The sequence below is a fragment of the Myodes glareolus genome, chromosome 9, assembly GCF_982192425.1.
Source record: "Myodes glareolus chromosome 9, mMyoGla1.1, whole genome shotgun sequence".
NCBI lineage: Eukaryota > Metazoa > Chordata > Mammalia > Rodentia > Cricetidae > Myodes > Myodes glareolus.
Window position 1 is genome coordinate 40,099,413 of NC_142034.1, and position 20,988 is coordinate 40,120,400.

Here is a 20,988-nt window from a genome sequence, read left to right on the forward strand (position 1 = left end):
TGCACTTGCACCAGCAGGGAGTTGAGGCCGGACTGGGGCTTGGGTTGAACTTCAGAGACCAAACAATGCACCCCACAGAGTCCCTAGTAATCTGGGCATTTTGTCCCCTGTGTATTCAAACCTGAGGTCTCTGGGCACTGGAAGTGACAGAGTTTAAAGGGGATGGGTATGCCAATCTTTGTTTAATATATATATTTACTAAATCATACCCCACCCTAAATTAAAAAAAAAAACCCTTAAATCAAAGAAACCGAAAAGCTTGTGTTTTCCTGAGATTACTCACTGAGGGAAAGAGCTAGAAAAAACAAAAATGGATGTGTGGTCATATTGAGTTTGAAAAGAGCTCCAAAGAAAGCAAAGCAGTAGGAGGCTGTAAACTCCTTAGGACCACTGGAGTCTTTTCTTGCAGGGCTAAGGGGGGGGGGATGCCCTCTGCCTGCACTGGTACAGCAGCTGTCGTCATTTTAAAAGCGGCACATGAGAGAAAGGCGCCATGTGACAGAGCTCACATGGGTTTTTGGGTTTTTTGTTTGTTTGTTTCTCTTTTAAATGGAGCAAAGGTATGGGAAAAGAGTGGAAGAGAGGAGAGGGGAGACTGGACTCTGGAGACAGGAGTGGTGGAAGAGAAGAGAAAGGCAGAGAGAGAGAAAGAGGGAGAGACAGAGAGACAGGCAGAGAGGAAGAGAGACAGAGGCAGGGAGAGTTAGAGAGAGAGCAAGAGAGAAGGGCCAATGCCTGCCTGCACCTTCAGAGGAGCAGCAGGAAAGAGAGAGAGGGGGAACGAGTGGAGCTTGTCTCTAAAGGGGAGCACATAGCTTGTGCACATGGCTCGTGCACACAGACTATGTAGTGACAGCAACCATAGAGCCCTCGGCTGGCCAGGGTACTGCCGGAGTGCATCCTGCCAGGTCCTCAGGGGAAGGACAATGCAGGTGCCCGGATGCTAACATTCCTACCTTTGCTTATTATAAAGAGTGAGTTAGGGATGGCAAGTGGGGACAGGAAGTGAGGGCACCAAGTTCTCAAGACTGCTTACTGCTGACTTGTGAGTATCAAACGCTTGGGGACCTAAAAAAACTGGGGTGCTGGCCACGACATCCTGATGTATGTGGTTGTTTCATTTCTGCCCACTCTGTGGAAACATCTGGCACTGCTTGGACTGAGGAAGATGTTGGCGGGACAGAAGATAAAAGTTAAATTTAGAGAAAAAAAATTTCTTAGGTCCTTATAATTGAGGGAGGGGGCATCACAAGACCAGGGAAAGTGGGGATCGTACTTATCTGGAGTGAGTCTGAGATGTTCAGGTGGATCCCAGCCGACTCCCTGGAACCTACGAGAACTCTGTGAGTGTGGGAAAGATAACTTTTACACACGTGAGAAACGGCAGCACACTCACACTCACACTCACACTCAAACCAGACATGATTTTCACCGAAAGCATTAATGCCCTTTCTTCTGCCCAGGAAACTGTGACAGATGTTTGTAGCACAATGCAAAGGACCTTTTAAACCTATAGTTAGTAAGGGAATTAAAGTCCTGAGCTTGTGGCTATGGTGACATGGTGGTAGTATGGTGTGTAGTTCTTCACCAGCGCTAGGTTACTAGCTTACCAGAATCCCATCGAGTACTGTGAAGACAGTTAACTTTTGCAGTCTTAATATCACAGTAGCAAAATGAGAGAGAGAAACGTGTTTCATTCTTCAAGCGTCTCAAATCGCTTTCTCTTCACTGGCACTTAAGCCTTTCATCCTCAGACCTTCATAACACGCATTCACACACCTTAAGTCACTTTCTTAGACCCTGAAACACTCTGAGATCCGCACATCTTAAGCTGTCTTACCCTCACATAAACTTCACACCTCAAACACTGTCTTTCAATCTAATTCACTAGGAGACACAGGGGGCTGAGCACTGTGGGCAGTCAGTGCAAAGTGAGCTCTTTTAAATAAAGGAATGGTAAAGGTTACATGGAAATATGTTTTGAGATTTCTCTTTTCTTGAGTCTCGGAGCAAGGGGAACTGTGCCCGGATTTAGTATTAACTCTAGGAAAGTGAGGCCTGTGACCTGAATTTCACACAGAGACCTGAGGAGGCAGCTGAAGCCTTGGTTGCTGCTGTTAAACTGACAAAGCTACTAGTGATCAAAGGGCATCAGTGTTCTGAGAAGTGTAATGTTTACCTGAGTTTAGCGATTGAAAATGAGAGATGCTCACTTGCTGGCTACCTAGACAGCTACTCCCCAGGGTCCTCCATGCTAGTTGAGGACAGAGGTCTCAGGGCAACATCAGTCTTCTGCTGTTAGGTCTAGGCCTGCTAGGTCGCAGACGGTCCAACAGGGACTAGGAATTTGATGGAGGACCAGCCTGCCTTTGTCTAGGTGACAACTCAAGGCAGTAGATTCCCCAGTGTCCTGTTGCCTACACTCTGAAGAGGGTCTTGGCAACAGTTGAGATGAAAGGCAGTTTTTGCTTGGTTACTGGGGTTGCCACTTTTACAGCATGTTCTGGACATGCCTCAGATTGCTAGTAGGTGATCGGAAATGCCAGGATAGTCTGTCAAGCTTCACACGATGCCAATGTTAGAATTTTAAAAGTGGCGTGAGAAAGACACCATGCGATGGAGCTCACGTGGAGGGGCTTTTATTAGGAGAAAAGGAATGGGGGAAAGTGGGGGAAAGAGGAGAGACCAACCTCTGGGGACAGGTGTGGCAGAAGAGACGAGGGAGGTGGTGAGGGGACGACATGAATGGGGGCAGAGAAACAGGGTGACAGTCAGAGAGACAGGCAGAAAGACAGAGAGACAGAGAGCAAGGGATGCAAAGGCCTGCCTGCCTCTTCAGAGGAGCAAGGGGAAGAAGAGAGAGGTAACATCTGGAGCTTGTCTCTTAAAAGGGGGGAAGGAGTGGCACAGGGCACACAGACAATGTGGTGTCTTAGTGGCCATAGGATGCTGGGCTGGCCAAGTTTCTGTCTGAAGGCTCCTGCCAGGTGCCCAAGGGCTAACAGCAGCCCTCTGCAGGCCCCTTCCTTCTCCCCAGGACACTCACTGCTCTCCTCCTCCCAGCCCTCCAGCACCTGCCCTTTGTGGCTCTGGGGCTTAGGCTGCTCAGGGCTGGCTGCTAAAGATGGAAGGCTGGCGCTCCTGCTAAGACACCACAAACAGCCCATTTCTTTTCTAAATTAAATTAGAATGTTTTTCATGCCAGTATTTACTAGATAGGAACAAATTCCCCTGAACCTCTACCCTCCCTTTGCCCTTCTCCTTCCATCTGGTCCCTGTGTTCTCCGCACTTTCACGTGTGTTCGCATTTTGTTTGTTCTTGTTCTTGTCTTCGTCCATTTTGAGTGAGGATTACACAGAGCGGGGAAGTTCCCCATCATACTTCCTGGAGTGACGCAAGGCTCAAAGTCCCAGCGTACAGCACAGTATAATTCATAAAACCAGTCCACTTCAGGGCATCAAGCAACCACACCTTGGCTATATATAAGCCAGTTGCTGTCTAAGAGGTTATCTGATATCAAACCTCCCGTCTCTCGAAAAGACTGGAAGCGAGACAACTGGAAGCCTACCAGTGCTCTGAGCCTCAGTGAACTCAGCTTCCAGGACGCTGAGTAAGTGAGTCAGGTCCATTGCAGCATCCTTGACCCCACTGTCTCTCTCTTCCTCTTCCCACCCAATGTCAGGGCCTGTCAGCTTACTGACACCGGGAGGATGTGGAGTGTGGGAGTTGCCAGCACAACCCATCCCTCTCAGGTAAACCCAATATGGTTTCCTTGTAGGAATCTTGACTCCTTGGCATCTTCATAGACTCTTCTGTCAAAGCACAGGCTGCTGAGGACTTGGGAGTCACCGGAGCTGAGGTGAGAGCAAATGTCTTCCTCTCTTAGAGAGGAAGGGGGGCTTTAAGTTGCTGAGAGAACCTACTATGCTTGTTCTGTGACTGACTAGTGAGGCAGGAATAGGGAGGTCATGAAGGGGCTGTGTATAACAGGCTTTTGTGACTCTCTAGAGTCTCTTGAGGGTTCCCTATTCTTCTGGAGACCTGACCCTGTTGCAAGGTAAGAAAATATGGTTCCCGGAAGGGGAGGAGCAGCACTCTAGAGCCAGGAAGAAATCAGCCCCTATGGAACTTTGTAATTTAGAAGATGGGAACTTTGCTTTTCCAAAGGAAATGCACAGTGCCAACCCAGAAGAGAAAGAGACAGCATGGTCAAGACTTAGGTATTTGCTGCTGTTCCACAGAAAGCAGGTCCTTCCTCTCCTGGCCACCCTTTCTCTGCTTTCCTACCAACCTGCATTTGTGGGAAAGGAAGGACATCTGAATGTCATCCTCTTTACTTCCAAAGACAGTTGACTGGACACCCTGAACCCCAGTTCCTTTCTGAGAGAATGTCCCCAAACTCAATGCTACAATGTCAGAAGGAAATCTGGTAAATTAGACCCAGGGGTCCAGGACTTGAGTGAGCTTTATGTCACTCTTGGGAATTGGTGAACTCTGGCATCTGCCTTGGTTTTGAAAGACAGAATCACAGTCGTGTGCCTGAAGGTAATGAATATGAACCATAGTCAGTTTTCATAGATGGGCCCTAGAACTGAGATGGTCATTGCCCCAGGCTAGCCCACAGCTCCTCTAAATGTGACTGCATGGTATCACCCTCGGGTTTTAATAATCTTAGGGTCACTGTCATTTTGCCCTTTGGTGTGAGATATGATTTCCGCCTCCTTCATTATGGATGGTGATCTAGGGGTGCTGGCTTAGGACTGGACCTGGTAAGGAGGGTGCAGGACAGGAGGGGCTGGTAAGGAATGAGGAACTGAGACTGCTCAGCAGAGCAGAGAACAGGGTGGGGCTGCAACTACTAACTGGGCAGAAAGGAAACTGTATCTTTCTCGGCAGTACAATAGCTTTAGACCCAGTGTAGTTTGGTTATGGTTTTGTTTTAGTATTTTAGAGGGGAGGGAGGCAGACAGGGTCTTGGTGTGTACCCTAGGCTGGCCAGAACTGGCCAGAACACAATGTGTGTACTGCCTGCCTCAAGCTCAGGATGCCCACAGCAGGCTCCCAAGGCCAACAGCATGCTTGGCTCCTTGCAGCATTTTAGATGGAGATGAGGATCTCTGGCAGGGCACTGGGCAAAGTGACTCACATCTGGGGCTGCTCTCCTGTGTAGAAATTGGTACTGACTGGCGCTAACACACACTAAGTAGCTCTCCTGTGAACCAGAATGCTCATCAGAGTGAGAACACACAACTTCCTGCGAGTTTCTAGCTCAGTTACATCACATGAACATCATGGTTAGGCATTCAGTCTACATTTGAGTGATCACACACATCTGGCTTCCTCGCTGTTCATTTCTTGGGAGACCAAACTTCTTTCTTTAGCCTGACTATGAACTTTCAGCAGTGTGTTCAATGTTTTCCTTAGCTGGGACCTATCTGAATGTATGGCCAGTCTGAACTCATCTTGGAACAGTGTTTTCCTCCTTGCTCTGGGTACTTGGAGAACATAGAGGAACATGATGGTTTGTAATAGATACGGAATCCTAGGCCTGTGTCCTATCAGGTGCTGTGTGTGCATCCACACACCTGCCCAAGAGAAAATTGTTGTTGGGGAAACCCCAATGGTGAATATAAAATATATAAGCAGTTTTATCACTTGACCTAGTAATTCAGCTTCCAGAAACTTCTTTAGTGTTCCTATATAGTTTTTGCAGTCTTAGATGATATTACCTTCTTGTAAAACAAGTCACGATTCAGATGCATCCTCATGATTTATTCTGAATTGGATTCCTGGAGTCAAAACAAACTTCTTTCCCACAAGGCTGTTTTACTTCAGGATTCTACTTTTGTTTTCTGTGATTTAATTATTTTGTGTATCTTCTCAGGATTCCCAGCTCCCAGTATAATCTTTATATCCCTGCACCACATCTACATGTAGATTTGAGGATATTTATGAGAGAACCCTTGGGCCTAATGAAATTCAATAGCTGTGGCCAGGAGGGTTGACTCATGCCTTTAATTCCAGCTCTCAGGATGCATGGGCAGGTGGATCTCTGTGAGTTAAAGGCCAGTCTGATGGGTCGAGGTCAGCCAAGTGGACATAGAAAGATCCCATCTCAAAATACATAAATAAAAATGAATTATAAATAAAAATCAGTAGATATGATTACTATCCTCATGCCTCATTTATGATGGTGTCTGATCCTCATATATATTGCTCTAACCGTCTGGAACCCATCTCCAATCTCAGCTGTCATGATAGTAAGAAGGACTGATGCATTAACATGAATATGAATTTAGGAGCAATTTACAGGCACTGGGATGGTGTAGAGGTTCAGAGCACTTGCTGCTCTTGTAGAGGACCTGGGTTTAGTTCCCAGCATGGTGGCTCACCAACATCTCTAATTACAGTTCCGGGGATCTCTCTTCAGAACTCCTTGAGCACCAGTCACAAGTGTGGTACACATACATATGTGAATCAAATGACTCATTTTAAAAAGCTACAGTTTTCAGGGTTTTGACAGAAGCTGCTAATCATTATTTTACAAACTAATTGTAAATGAAACATGACTGCAGAGCAAAACAAAATTCCAAACTTTCTGCTTTAATTTTTGCCAGGATGGCAAACCATGATGAACTTGCCCATGAGGGAAAGAAAGCTCATCATGTCGGTGAAATGGTACTTCCTTCAGCTGTAGGTTAATCGATGTGCTGCATGGTGTTCTATCCAGAACGGTCCACACATCAGGGCAGATCTCTGCCATTGAGCTTCGGCCCAGCACTCCCCCCTCCTTTCATGAAGTTGTGAAAAATTAACACCAGCATGTTTCAACAGTTATGCTAAGAAGAACATCATAGGTGCAGAGGCTTAAGTCAAATGCTGACAGATTGAATTCTGCCCTAGAAATGACAACAGAGTGATGGGTGTGCCCATGATCATGGGTATTTTGGAGGCTGAGGTGGGAACAAGGTTGGGGAACAGAATTTGGGTAACTCTGGGCCGAGAGAGAAAGAAGACAAAGGAACAAAACTGCTTTATTCCCTCTGTGGAAGTATGAAACAAACAATAACAACAAGGAAACAAAACCAGAACTCATGAAGGTTAAGTATTTATCCAGGAGAAGCCACATTCGGCACTGAAGGAACTCTCGTCCTTGCAGGGCTCCTGCTCTGGAGGAGGCTGCACAACGTGAAATTCCCTCCCTTGAGCAAAAAGGACTTCAAGCAAATAGATTCCAGCACAAGGTAGGGTGAGGCAGGTTCACGCCAGCATCCTGCAGACTCATTATATTTCTCTTTCTGTCCTCACCCCAAGAGCAGGTCCTGTCTATTCCGCGATGAGTAAGAGTTGCTGATTCAACAACACAACGTTTCCTGTAAACCCTGAATAGTTTCTGTTTCTTCTAGGATCTTTGGATCCTTGGCATCTCCACAACCTCTTCTCCCAACGCACAGACTTCTGGGGACCTGAATCCTGCAGGAGTTTGGTGAGAGCAAATGCTTTCCTCTATTTGGGGAAAGGGAAGGATTAAGGGTGCTGAATTATGCTTGGTCTAAGTCTGGCTGGTGAGGCAGGGAAGAGGGATTTATGTAGATCTCCAGAGTCCCTTAATGATGCCCCATCCTCTTAGAGAACTAACCCTAAAACCAGAAACTGACGAAAGATCTCTACACAGAGAAGAATGAAATTGGAACTCACACTAAAGATACACTTCAGCTAAAAATGAGCTAAAAAGATAATTTTCAGACCCCAAAACTAGGGTGCTGACAGAAGAGATGTCCCAGACCCCCAACAGTTCAGGAGTCCACAGCTGGATAGAGGCGAGGGGAAACATTCAATGCAGATTCACAAATGCCAAAGAGATACTTGACAAAAATTTAAAGTCATAATCTTTGAGGAGGTACAAGAAGAACAGTGAAATATGATTTATTCTTGTCACAATGACTGGGCAATTTATTATTTTAATTATTATATTTATACTAGAAAAATAACTATTTTATAATAATTATTATTTATTGTCTTCATGTATGTAGGTACACCATGTATGTGCCTGTTGCTCTGTAGAAGTAAAGAGGGTGACAGATTTCCTGGAACTGGAGGTATAGAAGGTTAAGTCATCATGTGGGTGCTAGGAACTGAACCAGGTCCCCTGGGGGAGCAGCCAGTGCTTTAACTGCTGAGCTATCCTTCAGCATCCTTACTTTTTATAAGACTAATTTATTTTATGTGCATGTATGGAACTTGAGTCTTCTGTAAGTGCAGCAGGTGCTCTTAACGATGGAGCCTGTCTCTCCAGCTCCTGATTCTGCAGTGACTGTTACCAGAAAGATGAAAGAGAAATGTTGTCACAGATGTGGAGTAAAGAGAACCCAGCACAGTGTGGGTGAGCGTATGAATTAGAGTGGGTAACTTGGAGAACACAGTGGCAGCTCAACTAGTGAGAGACACCACTAGGCTTGTCCAGGGAAATGAGATCATTATGGCAGAGAGACAGCTGCATGTCCCTGGCTGTTGCTGCATTTTTGAAAAAGTCAAAATATGAAATCATGGATGGATGAGAAGCAGAGAATATGTAGTACACATACAGCGGACTGAGATGGAGCCTTAAAAGCAGGGAAATATAGTCACTTGTGAACACATGGAAGAACCTAATGACAATATGATCTGTATAATAAGCCAGGCACAGAAAGGGAAATCCTGTATGAATTCACTTACATAAGGAATCTACAGAAACTCAGATGACAGGAGAAGTTAGGGTGGCAGTGAGCAGGGAGGGGGCTCGCATGCTGAAAGGCTATCAACTATCTGTCATGTAAGAGGAGAAGTGCAGTACAGGGCGCCTGCAGCAAACAGTAGTGTGTTCTACCTGGAAAGACACCAAAATTAGACTTCGTATTTGTGGTGCTGAGGGTTGAAGGCAGGGCCGAGGACATGCTGGGCAGCTGTTCTGTTCCAATCCTCTGATTACTTTTTATTTGGAGAGGGAGTTTCGCTTAAGTTACTCAGGCTGATGTTGAACTCACTCTACATTCCAAGTTTGACTTTGAAGTTGTGCAGTTTCTGCCTTGTTCTCCTGGGTACCGGGATTATGGGATGGACCACCAGGCCTAACTCTAGAAGTAGGTGTTTAGTGTTCTTCACACAAAATGACAGTTTTATCATATTTGTATCAAACAATCCACAAGTTAATTAACTTAATTTAACCATCCCATAATATGTACATATTTCATATGGGTATTCTGCACTCTGAATACATGGCATTTACGTTAGTAAAAGAAGAAAGGAAGGCTGAAGAAAGACTGACAAGGATAGATGGCTCAGCAATTCAGAGCACTGGCTGCTCTTCTAGAAGACCTGGTCCTGGCACCCACAGGGCAGCTCACAACCATTTGTAACTCCAAGTCAGATGTCCTAATGTCGTCTTCTGACTGCCAAAGACACCAGGGATATTAGTGATTCACAGACATACACAGCAGAAAAAAAAAACATTCAAAAATTTCAGCTATAATACACACACAAAGCACACTCAAACATGTTCAGAGAGCTAAAACTCTACAGGGCATAAAAGAATCCTGAGCATCCACACCGAGCTGGCAAGGACAGCACAAGTGACTCAGGCAAACTCGGTTCCCTGAAGTCAGATGAGCTCAGTGGGGTTAGCTCACAACAGGGACAGGCTAGGAGAGTTGCATTGATTTGCCATTGGCCAAGACACTGAAGTGCCCCACCTTATCCTCCCACATCTCTGCAGCTCCCCTTGTCCAAGGTGTCTTCGCTGTCGTTTTGTGTGAGAGTGCCCCCTAGCGTCAGTACAGCAAAGCAGCTGCAGTTCAAAACACCTCAGGCTGGAAGTCATGCTGAGAAAATTGATTTGTTGGTGGTGGTGATGTTTTCCCTCTACAGGAGCCTCTTTCTTATTGATTGGTATTCGTTTTTACTGAATAAGGAGCTTCACTCTGACGTTGTCACCCACGAGATGTCCTTTGGTCATGGGAACCCCTCTTTATTCTCTCTTCTCCCCCTCCCCTCCTGTTCCTCTTCCGGCCCTTGTACTTTAATACCTTTTAGGGGCTTCATTCTGCATGTGAGAGTAAACACGTGATGTCTGTCTTTCTGTATCACTTTCTGTATGACACTCCTCAGCTCCATCCACTTTCCTGCAACGATGCACTTCATTCGTCCCTATGGCTGAATAAACCCTCAGTACAGAGTGAGGATGTAGTCGGCTGGATTGTGCATCGCCAGCCGTGTGCTCCTCATCCACTCGCCTGCTGACAGGCTATTTGAGTCAGCTACTCGGCTGCTGTGAAGAGGAAGGTGACACACATGAGTGTGTGTGTGTGTGTGTGTGTGTGTGTGTGTGTGTGTGTGTGTGTACACAGAGGTCAGGAGAGGATCCTTATCCCTGGTCCTGGGCTGCAGATGCTAATGCGCTGCCACTCAGTGCAGTGCAGCAAACCTGAGTCCTCTAGAAGATCAGCAAGTTCTCCTCAACACGACCCGTTTCTCAGGCTCCAGCTCTCAGCCCCGACCTTCTTCATGTGCCGTCTTCTGCACTGACAGGGCGGGCCATATTTTTTTTTTCATTTAAGGAGGGGAACTCAGTAGCCAATTCTTCCCAACATTTGAGCAGTGATGAGTCTCTGCATTAACCACTGACCACTGCAGAGGGAAGCTCTTCAGGCCGAGGTTGAGTGTAGTAGTAATTCAAGTCTATGATCATCAAGGGAAAGTTGTGTTTAAAACAATTTTAAACTATTTTTGTATGTATTGGTGCTTTGCCTGCATGCATGTGTTGGCACCACATGTATGAAGTACCACATGTGTAGGCTGAGACTGCTCAGTTCATTTCCCAGCAGCTCAGACCCAAAATAATCACACAGGAACTATATTAATGAAAACACTGCTTGGCCTGTTAGCTTGGGCTTCTTATTAACTCTTACATCTTAAAGGAACCCATTCCTATTATTCTGCGTATTGCCACAAGGCTGTGGCATACCGGATAAATCTCCAGCATCTGTCTCTTTTGACAGCTGCCTGGCATTTCCTTGACTTTGCCTTCTTTTCTCCTCCATCTCTGCTTGGAATTCCAGCCTTGCTCCCTCCTGTGCTGCCATAGGCCCATAGCAGGTTTGTTTGTTTTTTTTTTTAAATTTACCAATGGTAATAAAAACAATATCTTCACAGCATACAGAGGGGAATCCCACATCATCTGTGCATGGTGGGAACTGAACAAGGCTGCTCTGGAACAGCAGTCAGTGCTCTAAAGCACTAAGCCAGGTGTCCAGTCCTGTTGGAGTTGCTGACATCAGCAGGACTGTCCTGGTGTGGACGGATGCTGTGTGCTCCTGTCGTCTGTCACGTGGAGCAGGGAAGAGCAGCTCCATTGCACAGTGGAGTTGCCCTGGCTGGGGTTCTGAGAACTACTCTCAGGAAAGACGGGGACCAGGATGGTCACTTTGGAATATGAATTCACTAATTAAATAGCATATGAAAGAACCAAACAGGATTTTCAAAACTACACTAATTGAATTTTTTAAAATATTTGGAAATGCCCAATATTAGACTGAGTAGACAGAAACACAAACCTGTAAACTGAAGAAAAAAACCAATGAAACCACTAAGCCAGGGAATTTCTAAAGGAGCTGTTGTTTTTAACTAATCATTCAATTTTACCAATACAGACTTGAGAGTCAGATGCTTGGGTGAAAGTCACCCAGCTTAGAGGGGCAACTGCTTCCTCTTCTATCAACATCTCAAAAAAGGAGTTTTCTCCTATACTGTCAATTAAAACTTCCCCAAATGAATGTCCCTCCCTTCTACTTCCTATGCGTCTCTCTCTTCCTTCATCTTCTGGACTCCCTCTCACTGTCTATGGACTTTTTTCCTTATCAACTGGTTGCTTGCTCCACCTCTTGAACTATGGTTCATTTTATTTACTCCCATTAACAAGATTCAAGCAGAAAACTCTTGGATTAAAGGTGTGTGCTAGAGCTGAGTCTCGTCACAAGGAGAAATAGGTTTTTCTAGTAAATAATTCAATCTCAGTGTTCACAGTGTGATAAAATGACCTACATGAGGAACTGAAAACAGACAAATAAACAAACAAAAAACAAAGAGTCCAATATTATGTGCATTGGTATCACGAAGACTAACATGGTTTTTGTCCCCAGAAAGCAGAGTGTCAGAAAGCAGTTGAGAAGTTATTGAAAGAAACAATGCCTCCAAACAGCCCAATGTCGGTGAAAGGTGTGAATCCACAGACACTCGCAGAGCCCTCTGATCAGCTCTCGGCAAATTTGAAAGACTCAAGGTATGTGAACTAACTGATTTGTCATGGTGGGAAGAAATTAGGAAGCAGCCCAGAAGGAAAGTCAGAAGCTCAGAGTCCTAGGACAGAACAGAGTGCTCCTAAGCAATGGTACAAAGAAGACTTCACAGGATTAGAAACAAAAGTCCCGAGAAAATGAAAAAAGAAAATCAAGACCCAAGAGCCTAAAAAACACACCAGGAGGGAGATGGAGAGTGAGGAAGGAAGGGCTGTGGTGTGCCCCATGGAGAATGCTCACCTCACAAATGCAAAGCCCTGAGTGTCATCCCAACCACTGTGGGGAATGGAGACCATGGGACATGCTCACACTCAATGAATCAAGGCAGTGCTAGAGAGACAAATCTCAGACATTTCCTCTTGGTTGTATTTCCTAGAATTTATAGGTTTTACATCCATAAAATCATATGTATATATAAGACAGGAAAGAAGATGTGAATTTTTGAAGTGGGCATAGGGGACATCAAAGAAAGGTCAGACAGGAGAATATACTCAGTGTGCAGCACTCACCTAGGTTAAATGTCCTTCTCTAGGGGCTGGAGAGCTGGCTCAGTGCTTAAGAGCCCTTGTTCTTACAGGGGACACGGGGCAGATTCCCAGCACTCATATGGGGGCTCACAATCACCAACTCCAATCCTGAGGAATCCAACACACTTTTCTGACCTCCATGGGCACCAGGCACACCTGTGGTGCACATACATACATGCAGGCAAAAAACACATACGCATAAAGTAGTAAAATAAATAGACTAAAATTTCTAAATGTCCCTTATATAACACAGGGCCATAAATGATGAATATACACAAAGAAGTTTATTAGTTTAAAACGTCGAGAAGAGGATTATATATAATCACAACAACCAATGTGAAAATTTACCAAGTTCACAAGTTACTGTAGTCAGTTCAAAATTTGTCAAACATCCCATAAACAAAACATCAGGTCCGACCTTCACACTGACTCATGCAGAGCAGCTCAGGTGCTTGTGCTGTGTGTTCTGTAAAGCAGAGCTGGCTCTCACTGGTTGACTCCTGCTCTAATGGCTCTGTCTGTTTTACAGGAAAGAACTTCATCTGGAAAAGGGAGCAAGTGCTCAGGAAATGAACATCAGTGTTGACCAGGAGACGGACTATGCCGAACTGGTTCTGTCTGTAGAAGAAATCACACTGGGAGAGAAGACTAGGAAGACAATGAAAGATTCACAACTGAGAAAGAGAGAGGCCCACAGTATCTCACAGGCTGTGTGCACTCTGCTGAATTCAGGAGGGGGCGTGGTCAAGGCTCACGTTAAGAATTCAAATTACAGCTTCATCAGAGATGGAGTAGGACTGGATCTGGAAGAATCATTTCGTAAAATGCTTTCATTTTCGCATAAATATCTAGACTACATGCAGAACAAAGGGTACTTTTTAATTTTTGTGAAACCATGGATCCTGGATGTCTCTGGTCAGCGTGTTCTTACCTTGAAAACCAATTTCTATGTGAGACATTTCTCAACTTCAGAGGAACTGAAAGGTCCTATTGCAGTGCTGTCCCTCAAAGCCAAGAAAGACTCTGAAGGGAGGTCATGTTCAAGACAGAGCTTGCCTGGATCACATGACTCTGATGAATGTCTTGCCACGTTTTTTAACAGAGCAAAGTTAACCTACGAGGAGACATTCTTTTTCACTGAATCCGAACATGCAGAAATTAAAATGTCCCCTAAAGAAAACATTCTGGAGATTCTTCCTGAAACTGTTTCTGCATTTGCAAACACTGATGGGGGATATTTGTTCATTGGTTTAGATTTGGAAAAACGACAAATAATTGGTTTTGAAGCAGAGAAAGGAGATCTTGAGAATCTAGAGAGTGAAATAGAGGAGTGCATCCGAAAGCTACCTGTTGGTCACTTCTGTGAGGAGAAGCAGAAGATACAGTACACATGCAAATTCATCCCAGTCCTCAGACAGGGAGCCATGTGCTCATATGTGTGTGCACTCAGAGTGGAGAGATTCTGCTGTGCTGTGTTCGCTGCAGAGCCTGAGTCCTGGCGCGTGGAAGACAAGGAAGTGAAGAGAATTACCTCAGAGGAATGGGTCAAGCTCCAGATGGAAGCCACATCAGGTTTGGGAATGGGGAGTAACAATCACTTTCTAATTTGCTCGGGGGGGGGGTTAGAAGATTGCTTTCTGGGGCCTAGGCAACATCTAACTCCTCATTTACTGATCTCTGCTAGATACTAGCCAGAGCTCACAACCTCCTGTTTCTTCTGTCCACTTAGGACATTCCCTACAGAAAGTATGTTAGCTGCTTTCAGTAAGGCTATGAGCCATTTCCTTCACAATGAGTAAATGTGACACAGCCTGCTTCTCCAGTGGTCAGGAGTGAATCTGGAAGAAGAGGGGCAGGTCTCATAATGCCCTTCAAGGGTCTTGTCACCTCCCACCATGGGTTAAGCTGAAATCCCTACCAAAACTCAGGCCGTGGGCAAAACACTGCTCAACTTTTTATAACAGAATCCTGAAAGTGGTCTCCAGTCCTAACCTCACTGGAGTGTCCGTTTCCATCAGAAAGCTGATCAGCAGAGCCTCTCATGGACGCTGTCCTATCTGCTTCCTGAATTTCTGCGCATCCACCCAGAGTTGCCTATCGAGTTCTCCCTGCCTCTTTCAGACTATAACTAGCTTGTCTGTCCAAACCCCTCCTCCTACGAAGGCTCCTGGAGCCCACCCCAGGCTCCCACTGCATTGATCCCATTTCTCAGAGTCAACTTTCTGTGTCCCTCATCCTTCACTAACAGTGACAAATGCATTAGAAAACCGAGTAAAGCAAAGGGAATGTCCCTTTGTTTAGGCATTTTGATGCGCTTGCCCACCATAGACTGTCTCAATTACCCCGGGTCCTGTGGTACCCTGTGTTTAGTTCAGAGACCCCACCATCTAATCTGTTCCTTTGTTTTTATTCACCTCTTTAATGCCATTTGTGCCTCTGCCTTAAAACTTCCTCCTCCTGTCATTTGTAAACAAAATAGGACCCTGAATTTTTCTCAGAAGGTAAAAATGCTGGCCTTTTAACTCCCTTCGACTAAGAATGCCCAGCTGACATGAACACGAGAAACTTCTGCACTCTCCCAGTGCCAGCTTCCCCATCTCTGCACAAACCCACTTCTTTCCCAGCCTTCATTCCTTCTGGATTTACCAGCTTTAAAAAGAAACCAAACCTGGGGACATATCTGAGGTGACAGAGTGGTTGCCTAGCATCCGTGAAGCCCTGGTTTCAATCGTTCTGCTTTGTAAACTCATAAACTGGGTGTGGTGGGGCACTTGGGGCACAAGGTCCACATTGTGGGTTTGCACCAGCATGGTCTATGGGATGTCTGTCTAAATGTCACTTAGTACAAAGTAAAGCAGACCCACTTAGTTGTTAACACATTCAGGAACTCTTAGTGCGCTTTTTGCAGTTATGTTTTATGTAAGTGTACTGTTGAGAACTTCACTATCATCAAAACTGAATTTTGCAAATTGCATTTGACCTCAAAATCTAACCTCAATATCTAACCCTTTTTCTCTTAGGAAAACACAGTTCAACTTGGACTATTAAAACACATTGCTCTAGTTAGTGAACAGTATAACCTGTGAGAAATTTAAAATTACCTTTTCTGTCTTCTCAGGTTTCTCCAAGCAAAAATATAAACAGACCCTTCAATCAAGCAGCCCACCACCATGTTTCTGTAGCTGCTTTGGTACTGACATTCCAGAAGCCCAGCAACAGAGTGCCCTCCTTCCAGGTAGTGTCACTGTGGCTTCCTAGGTTGGTTGCTGTGACTATGTTCAGGCCTTCTCGCCTCAATAGGTCTCTGTGCTGAAATCTGTCTCCAGGTTTCCTGCACTGGGATTGATATTTGCTGTCAGGTCCCTTTCAGGTCCCTAGAATAACTTTGTCTCAAACATTAACCACCCCATACCACCCTGCCAGCACCAGAACACACACACACACACACACACACACACACACACACACACACACACTAGCACCTGGCTACATGTAACATTCTGACATAGGAGGACAGACAAAATGGACTTCCTCTCCAATGTCAACCTGACAGGTAGAAGGTGACAGTGTCCCTTCAAATTCCTGTACTGGAAACAGATTTTCAAGAACTATGGATTGACCCTATGGCCGTGATTGCCAGTCTGTGCTCACAGGGAAGTCTAGCCTACCTTGTGTTCTCCTTTGAGCATCCTCTCCCCATCACTGGAGCTCTGGGAATGTGCTCTGCTCCCTCCTTTGCTCTGTGGAGCCATCCTGTTTCTCCTCGCTTTCCTCCTGTCTCATCACCTCTTTGGTGCTTCCTAATGCCTGACTTTTCTGTCTTCAGCACTAGGTCTGTCCTTTGCTCCCCTGACTCTTCCGATTCATTGAGTACCAGAGCAGGCTCCTGCTGCACCATGTTATGGAAAAGGTGGGAATGTGAGTGTTCAGCTGCTTCCAAAGCTCTCTCTTTGCAGAGACTGAGTTTCTAAGTCCCCCTTGCGCTGCTGCCCTTCTGTTCTTGAATTATCGTTTGGTGTCTTGTGTGTTCACCTTCTGGGTTGTGATGCAAAGTGTGGGACTTAACCAGCTGCTTGGTGATAGCTCATACAGGACATTCATGATATTTTTGTTTTATAATTTGGTGTATTTATTTATTTTTCTAGTGCTGTCTAGAAAGGTGCCATGCCCTCCAGAAGGCCTCCGCATGGAGCTGTGCTCAGAACATGAAAGATATGGGCAGTTTCTTCAGACAGAGCTGGGCTCACTTTGTCAGGGAAGGCTGATCATCTCTAAGAGCTGGACTTTAAGTCTGGGCTTGCAGAGGAAGCAGGAAGTCATCTTGGATGTGCTTCATTTTTCCCAGAACAGTCTCCTGACCCTGCACAGCTTTGTCCATGGAGAGGAGGAGCTGGAAGGCGACAGCTCTGTTCTGAGGGACCTGGGCGCTAAGATAAAGAACGATTGTAAACAAACTGCACTAACTTTAAAGCAGAAGCTGGTGAATCTTGGCGGTTTCACTGGTAAAATAGGTATTGCGATAAAGATAACGTACTTGGGTCATAGGGCAGTGTCTCTATATGATTCAAGCTCGATAATAAGTTACCCCAGAAAGTATCGTCTGACAACTAAGACAGTAAGGGACCTAGAGAAGTCACTTGATGAAATCTTAGGACCAGTGTACCAAGGTTAAACTGTAGTGATCAGTTTGCCTCTGAACTTTTAAACACATAGAATTAGATACTTTACTTTTCGAGGATTGTCCTAACTCATGTTTGAGACTGCCTGTCATAGAAAATGGACTTTGGTTCCATGATAGTTCACGTTTTGTAGGTGATAATATTCTCTCATTCTGTTAAAATATGGAAAATACGTCTTTGGATAACTAAACAAAAATAGAAATGAAATTCTGGGAAAGGGATTGGCCATTGAAGAAGGCAATGGTAAAATAGTGCTTTAAAAATGTGTCCCTAAGCCAAGGGATGTGATTGATGCTTTGAATTCCAGTTCTTAGAATAAGGCTGGTCATCTTAGTCTACACGGAGAGTTCCAGGACTGCAAGGGGTGTGAAGAAAGACCAGGCCTCAAAATAAATACTTAAGAAAATAATCAAAAGGCCAAAAATTGTCCCAATCTGCATAGCCATTCTTCTTGTTGAGGAAATGCATGGGGACTCTAATCATGGAAGACACTCTCCCTAGAGAAGATTGTGAAGGAAATGATGAAGAAGGCATTGTAGTGCAACATTTGGTCACAGTGTTGCTGCTCAACTGTGTGTGCTATTGCTGTTAAATCTGTGGTTTGTGTGTCACAACCCTAAGAAGGACTTTTCACAGGTCCCAAATCACAGAGCCAAGGCGCAGGGTTTGCAGAAAGTAAATGAACACTGCTCACAGCAGCAAATAGTAAATATGGAGGTTTCCGGAAAGATCAAATATGCGTATAAAAATTGTACATTGCGTCTTAAGAAAACAGTGTATCTGTTGATGTAAGGCTTCAAAAGGCCAACAAGTGTCAGGAATGAGGACATGCAAGTACTCTCTATGGGACTATAGCATGTGCCTCAGTTTCTCTTTATAACATTGTTCCCTTTTGAAGTCTTGATAATATGGTTTTAAGAAATCGATATTGTTCTTTTACGGTTCGAAGTACATTTGTTTTATATTCGAATAACATTGTTCCCTTTTGAAGTCTTGATAATATGGTTTTAAGAAATCGATATTGTTCTTTTACGGTTCGAAGTACATTTGTTTTATATTCGAATTGTAGTATTGTCTGTGCTGTACATTAACACCTGTGAAGGTGTTTACAGCATTGAGTTTATATGCGAGTATTGTGCGTTTGAAATGTTGATGTTTCCTTCATAAAGGAAGTAATGTCCTTGTTGTACATCTTCAATTGTGTAGGATACAATTTCTCAACATTTGGCCCCTAGGGGTGATTATATATGCCGTGGTGCCTGTTGTGACTTCTGATGGTGCTCATCAAAGGGCAGGTTGACCATGATGAGAATTTGTATGACCGGGCTATGGGCTGGGTGCTCAGAGAAGCCAGTTATTCTAAGCCATGTTTTCTGTTTTCATCTATTTCTTAATCAATGCAATTTATTTTAAAAATCTAATTCATTTGTCATCTAATATTTTCTTAGATCTGTGTCTTTCTAAATGCAATTCTGCACGCATCTTTCTTTGATAAAGCTTCACTGTTATATCTGGGAAGTTATACTTACCAAAACTGGATGCCATCAAAATGTTCTGCCATTTTTTATGTTTCTAAAATAAATAATCATTTGAAAACATCACCAATGCCTTGTTATTCTCATTATTTTCCAGAATAATATTTCTAACCTGATGTTTTAGATGTTTTGATTACTTGGGGTTGTGGTTTTCAGAACTGTGCCTCAGAGCTTTGAAGGCCAAGGAAGTCAGAGGAGATGTTAGCAGGGCAGCAGGAGCACTGCCCTTGAGACAGCCAGCCCCAGGAACTGGCCTAGAAGACACCTTACCACTCTGCCACCACCTACAAACAGCCCTGAGTCTGAGCTCTATTGGAGACACTTGGAAAAGGAGGCAAGATCAAGGGTCAGTTCATGAGAGTATGTCAAGGGACAACACGGTTGTCTTGGAGACTAATGTACTGTCAAGTTTGTGGGAACTTATGGGAGGTTCTTTAGCAGAGAATTTAGTGAAAGCAGCTATCTTTCACTAAACCTCTGAGAGACAGGATGGGAGCTGGCTAATCTAGGAAACCAGGAAGCAGGAAACTGTGTAGAGGAGGCTGTACTGGTGTGGGGAGGAGAGGTGCCCTGGGAAAGGGTAATGGAGTAGTAGTGCTGACATGCTTGACTGAAGGGTCAGGGTGTCAGGCACATTAGAAAACCATCAACAAATGAATGAAGTATGGGGGACAGTGAGATGGCCCAGTGGGCGAAGGTCTCTGCTATGTCGCCCGAGGACCTGAGCTCCAATCCCAGGGATCAGTGCTGGAAAGAGAGGACTGACTCCTGTAAGCTGTTGTCTGACCCCACGTGGAGCTGTGGTCCATGATCACCCTCCACACATCTACACACATACATACATACATACATACATACATTTATGCATTCCTAATTTTTCAAAAGGTCCATTTTAGGATCTGGAGCGATGTCTCAGCAGTTAAAAGCACGGCTGCTCTTGCAGAGAACCCGAGTTCTATTGCCAGCACCCACATGGTAGCTCAGAACCATCTCTACCTCCAGTTCTGGGGGATCTGTTATACTCTTCTGTCTTGAGAGAGACTAAGGCAGGGTGTGGTCATATACACGCAGCAAACACTCATACACCTAGTGTCAAAATAAGTAAACCTATTTTGGTCTTCTTAAGATATTTCTCTAGATTGATTTTGACCTTGAACTTATCTGAAGCCCTGAAATTCTATTTCTAAAAAGAAAAATAATCCATTTTAAGTTGAATATAAGGAAGACTTCACACTAACTGGTACATAATGTATTAAATTGACCTAAATCTGACTGTTTTCCTAAAAGAAATCAGGGGTTATTTATGGTTGTTAGTGTAATGGATTTGCTGCAAGTCTCCAGGACTGCTGGGGACCAGAAAGCAGCCTGTCCCAGAGACCACATGGCAGGGAAGGTGGATGGTCCCTGGCAGCAACAAAGGGATAGGCAGGGGGTGGGAGACACAGAGATAGACACACCCTACAGAATGGAACTGGGATTTTATTTTTTATTATGGAGGGGAAGAAAAAAGGGAGAAGGAGAGAGAGAGAGAGAGAGAGAGACAGACAGACAGACAGACAGACAGACAGACAGACAGAGAATGCCTCTCAAAGAGAGGGGAGGGGGGCCAGAGGCTGAGGCTACAAGCAGGAAGGGAGTGGGCGTGGCTTGTCTCTTAAAGAGACAGAGCATTTCAGTTAGAGTCCCAGGTCTGATGCAAATTGTAAAATTAACTTTTGAGGTTGTCTGCAATGCCATCTACTTGCAATGAAAAATAACAATGCTGAAAACAGCCTGGTATTGGCATAGAAACAGACAGGAGGACCAAAGGAAACAAATAAAAGACACAGATATCAATCCACATACCTACAAACATCAATCTTTGACAAGAAAGGAAACAATATAAAATGGAAAAAGAAAGCATATTCAACAAATGGT

The 20,988-nt window shown here is 44.7% G+C and overlaps 1 protein-coding gene across 1 annotated transcript; it reads left to right on the forward strand.

Moving 5' to 3' along the window:
- The first annotated feature begins 3,324 nt into the window (after positions 1-3,324).
- On the forward strand, positions 3,325-19,137 carry LOC148120871 (schlafen family member 2-like). The gene is made up of 8 exons (XM_087910209.1): positions 3,325-3,611; positions 3,780-3,860; positions 7,161-7,245; positions 7,408-7,487; positions 12,175-12,314; positions 13,387-14,429; positions 15,976-16,092; positions 17,003-19,137. Exons 5-8 carry the CDS (start codon positions 12,220-12,222, stop codon positions 17,527-17,529), a joined length of 1,782 nt encoding a protein of 593 aa, XP_087766335.1. The 5' UTR covers positions 3,325-3,611; positions 3,780-3,860; positions 7,161-7,245; positions 7,408-7,487; positions 12,175-12,219; the 3' UTR covers positions 17,530-19,137.
- The last annotated feature ends 1,851 nt before the right edge of the window (positions 19,138-20,988 follow it).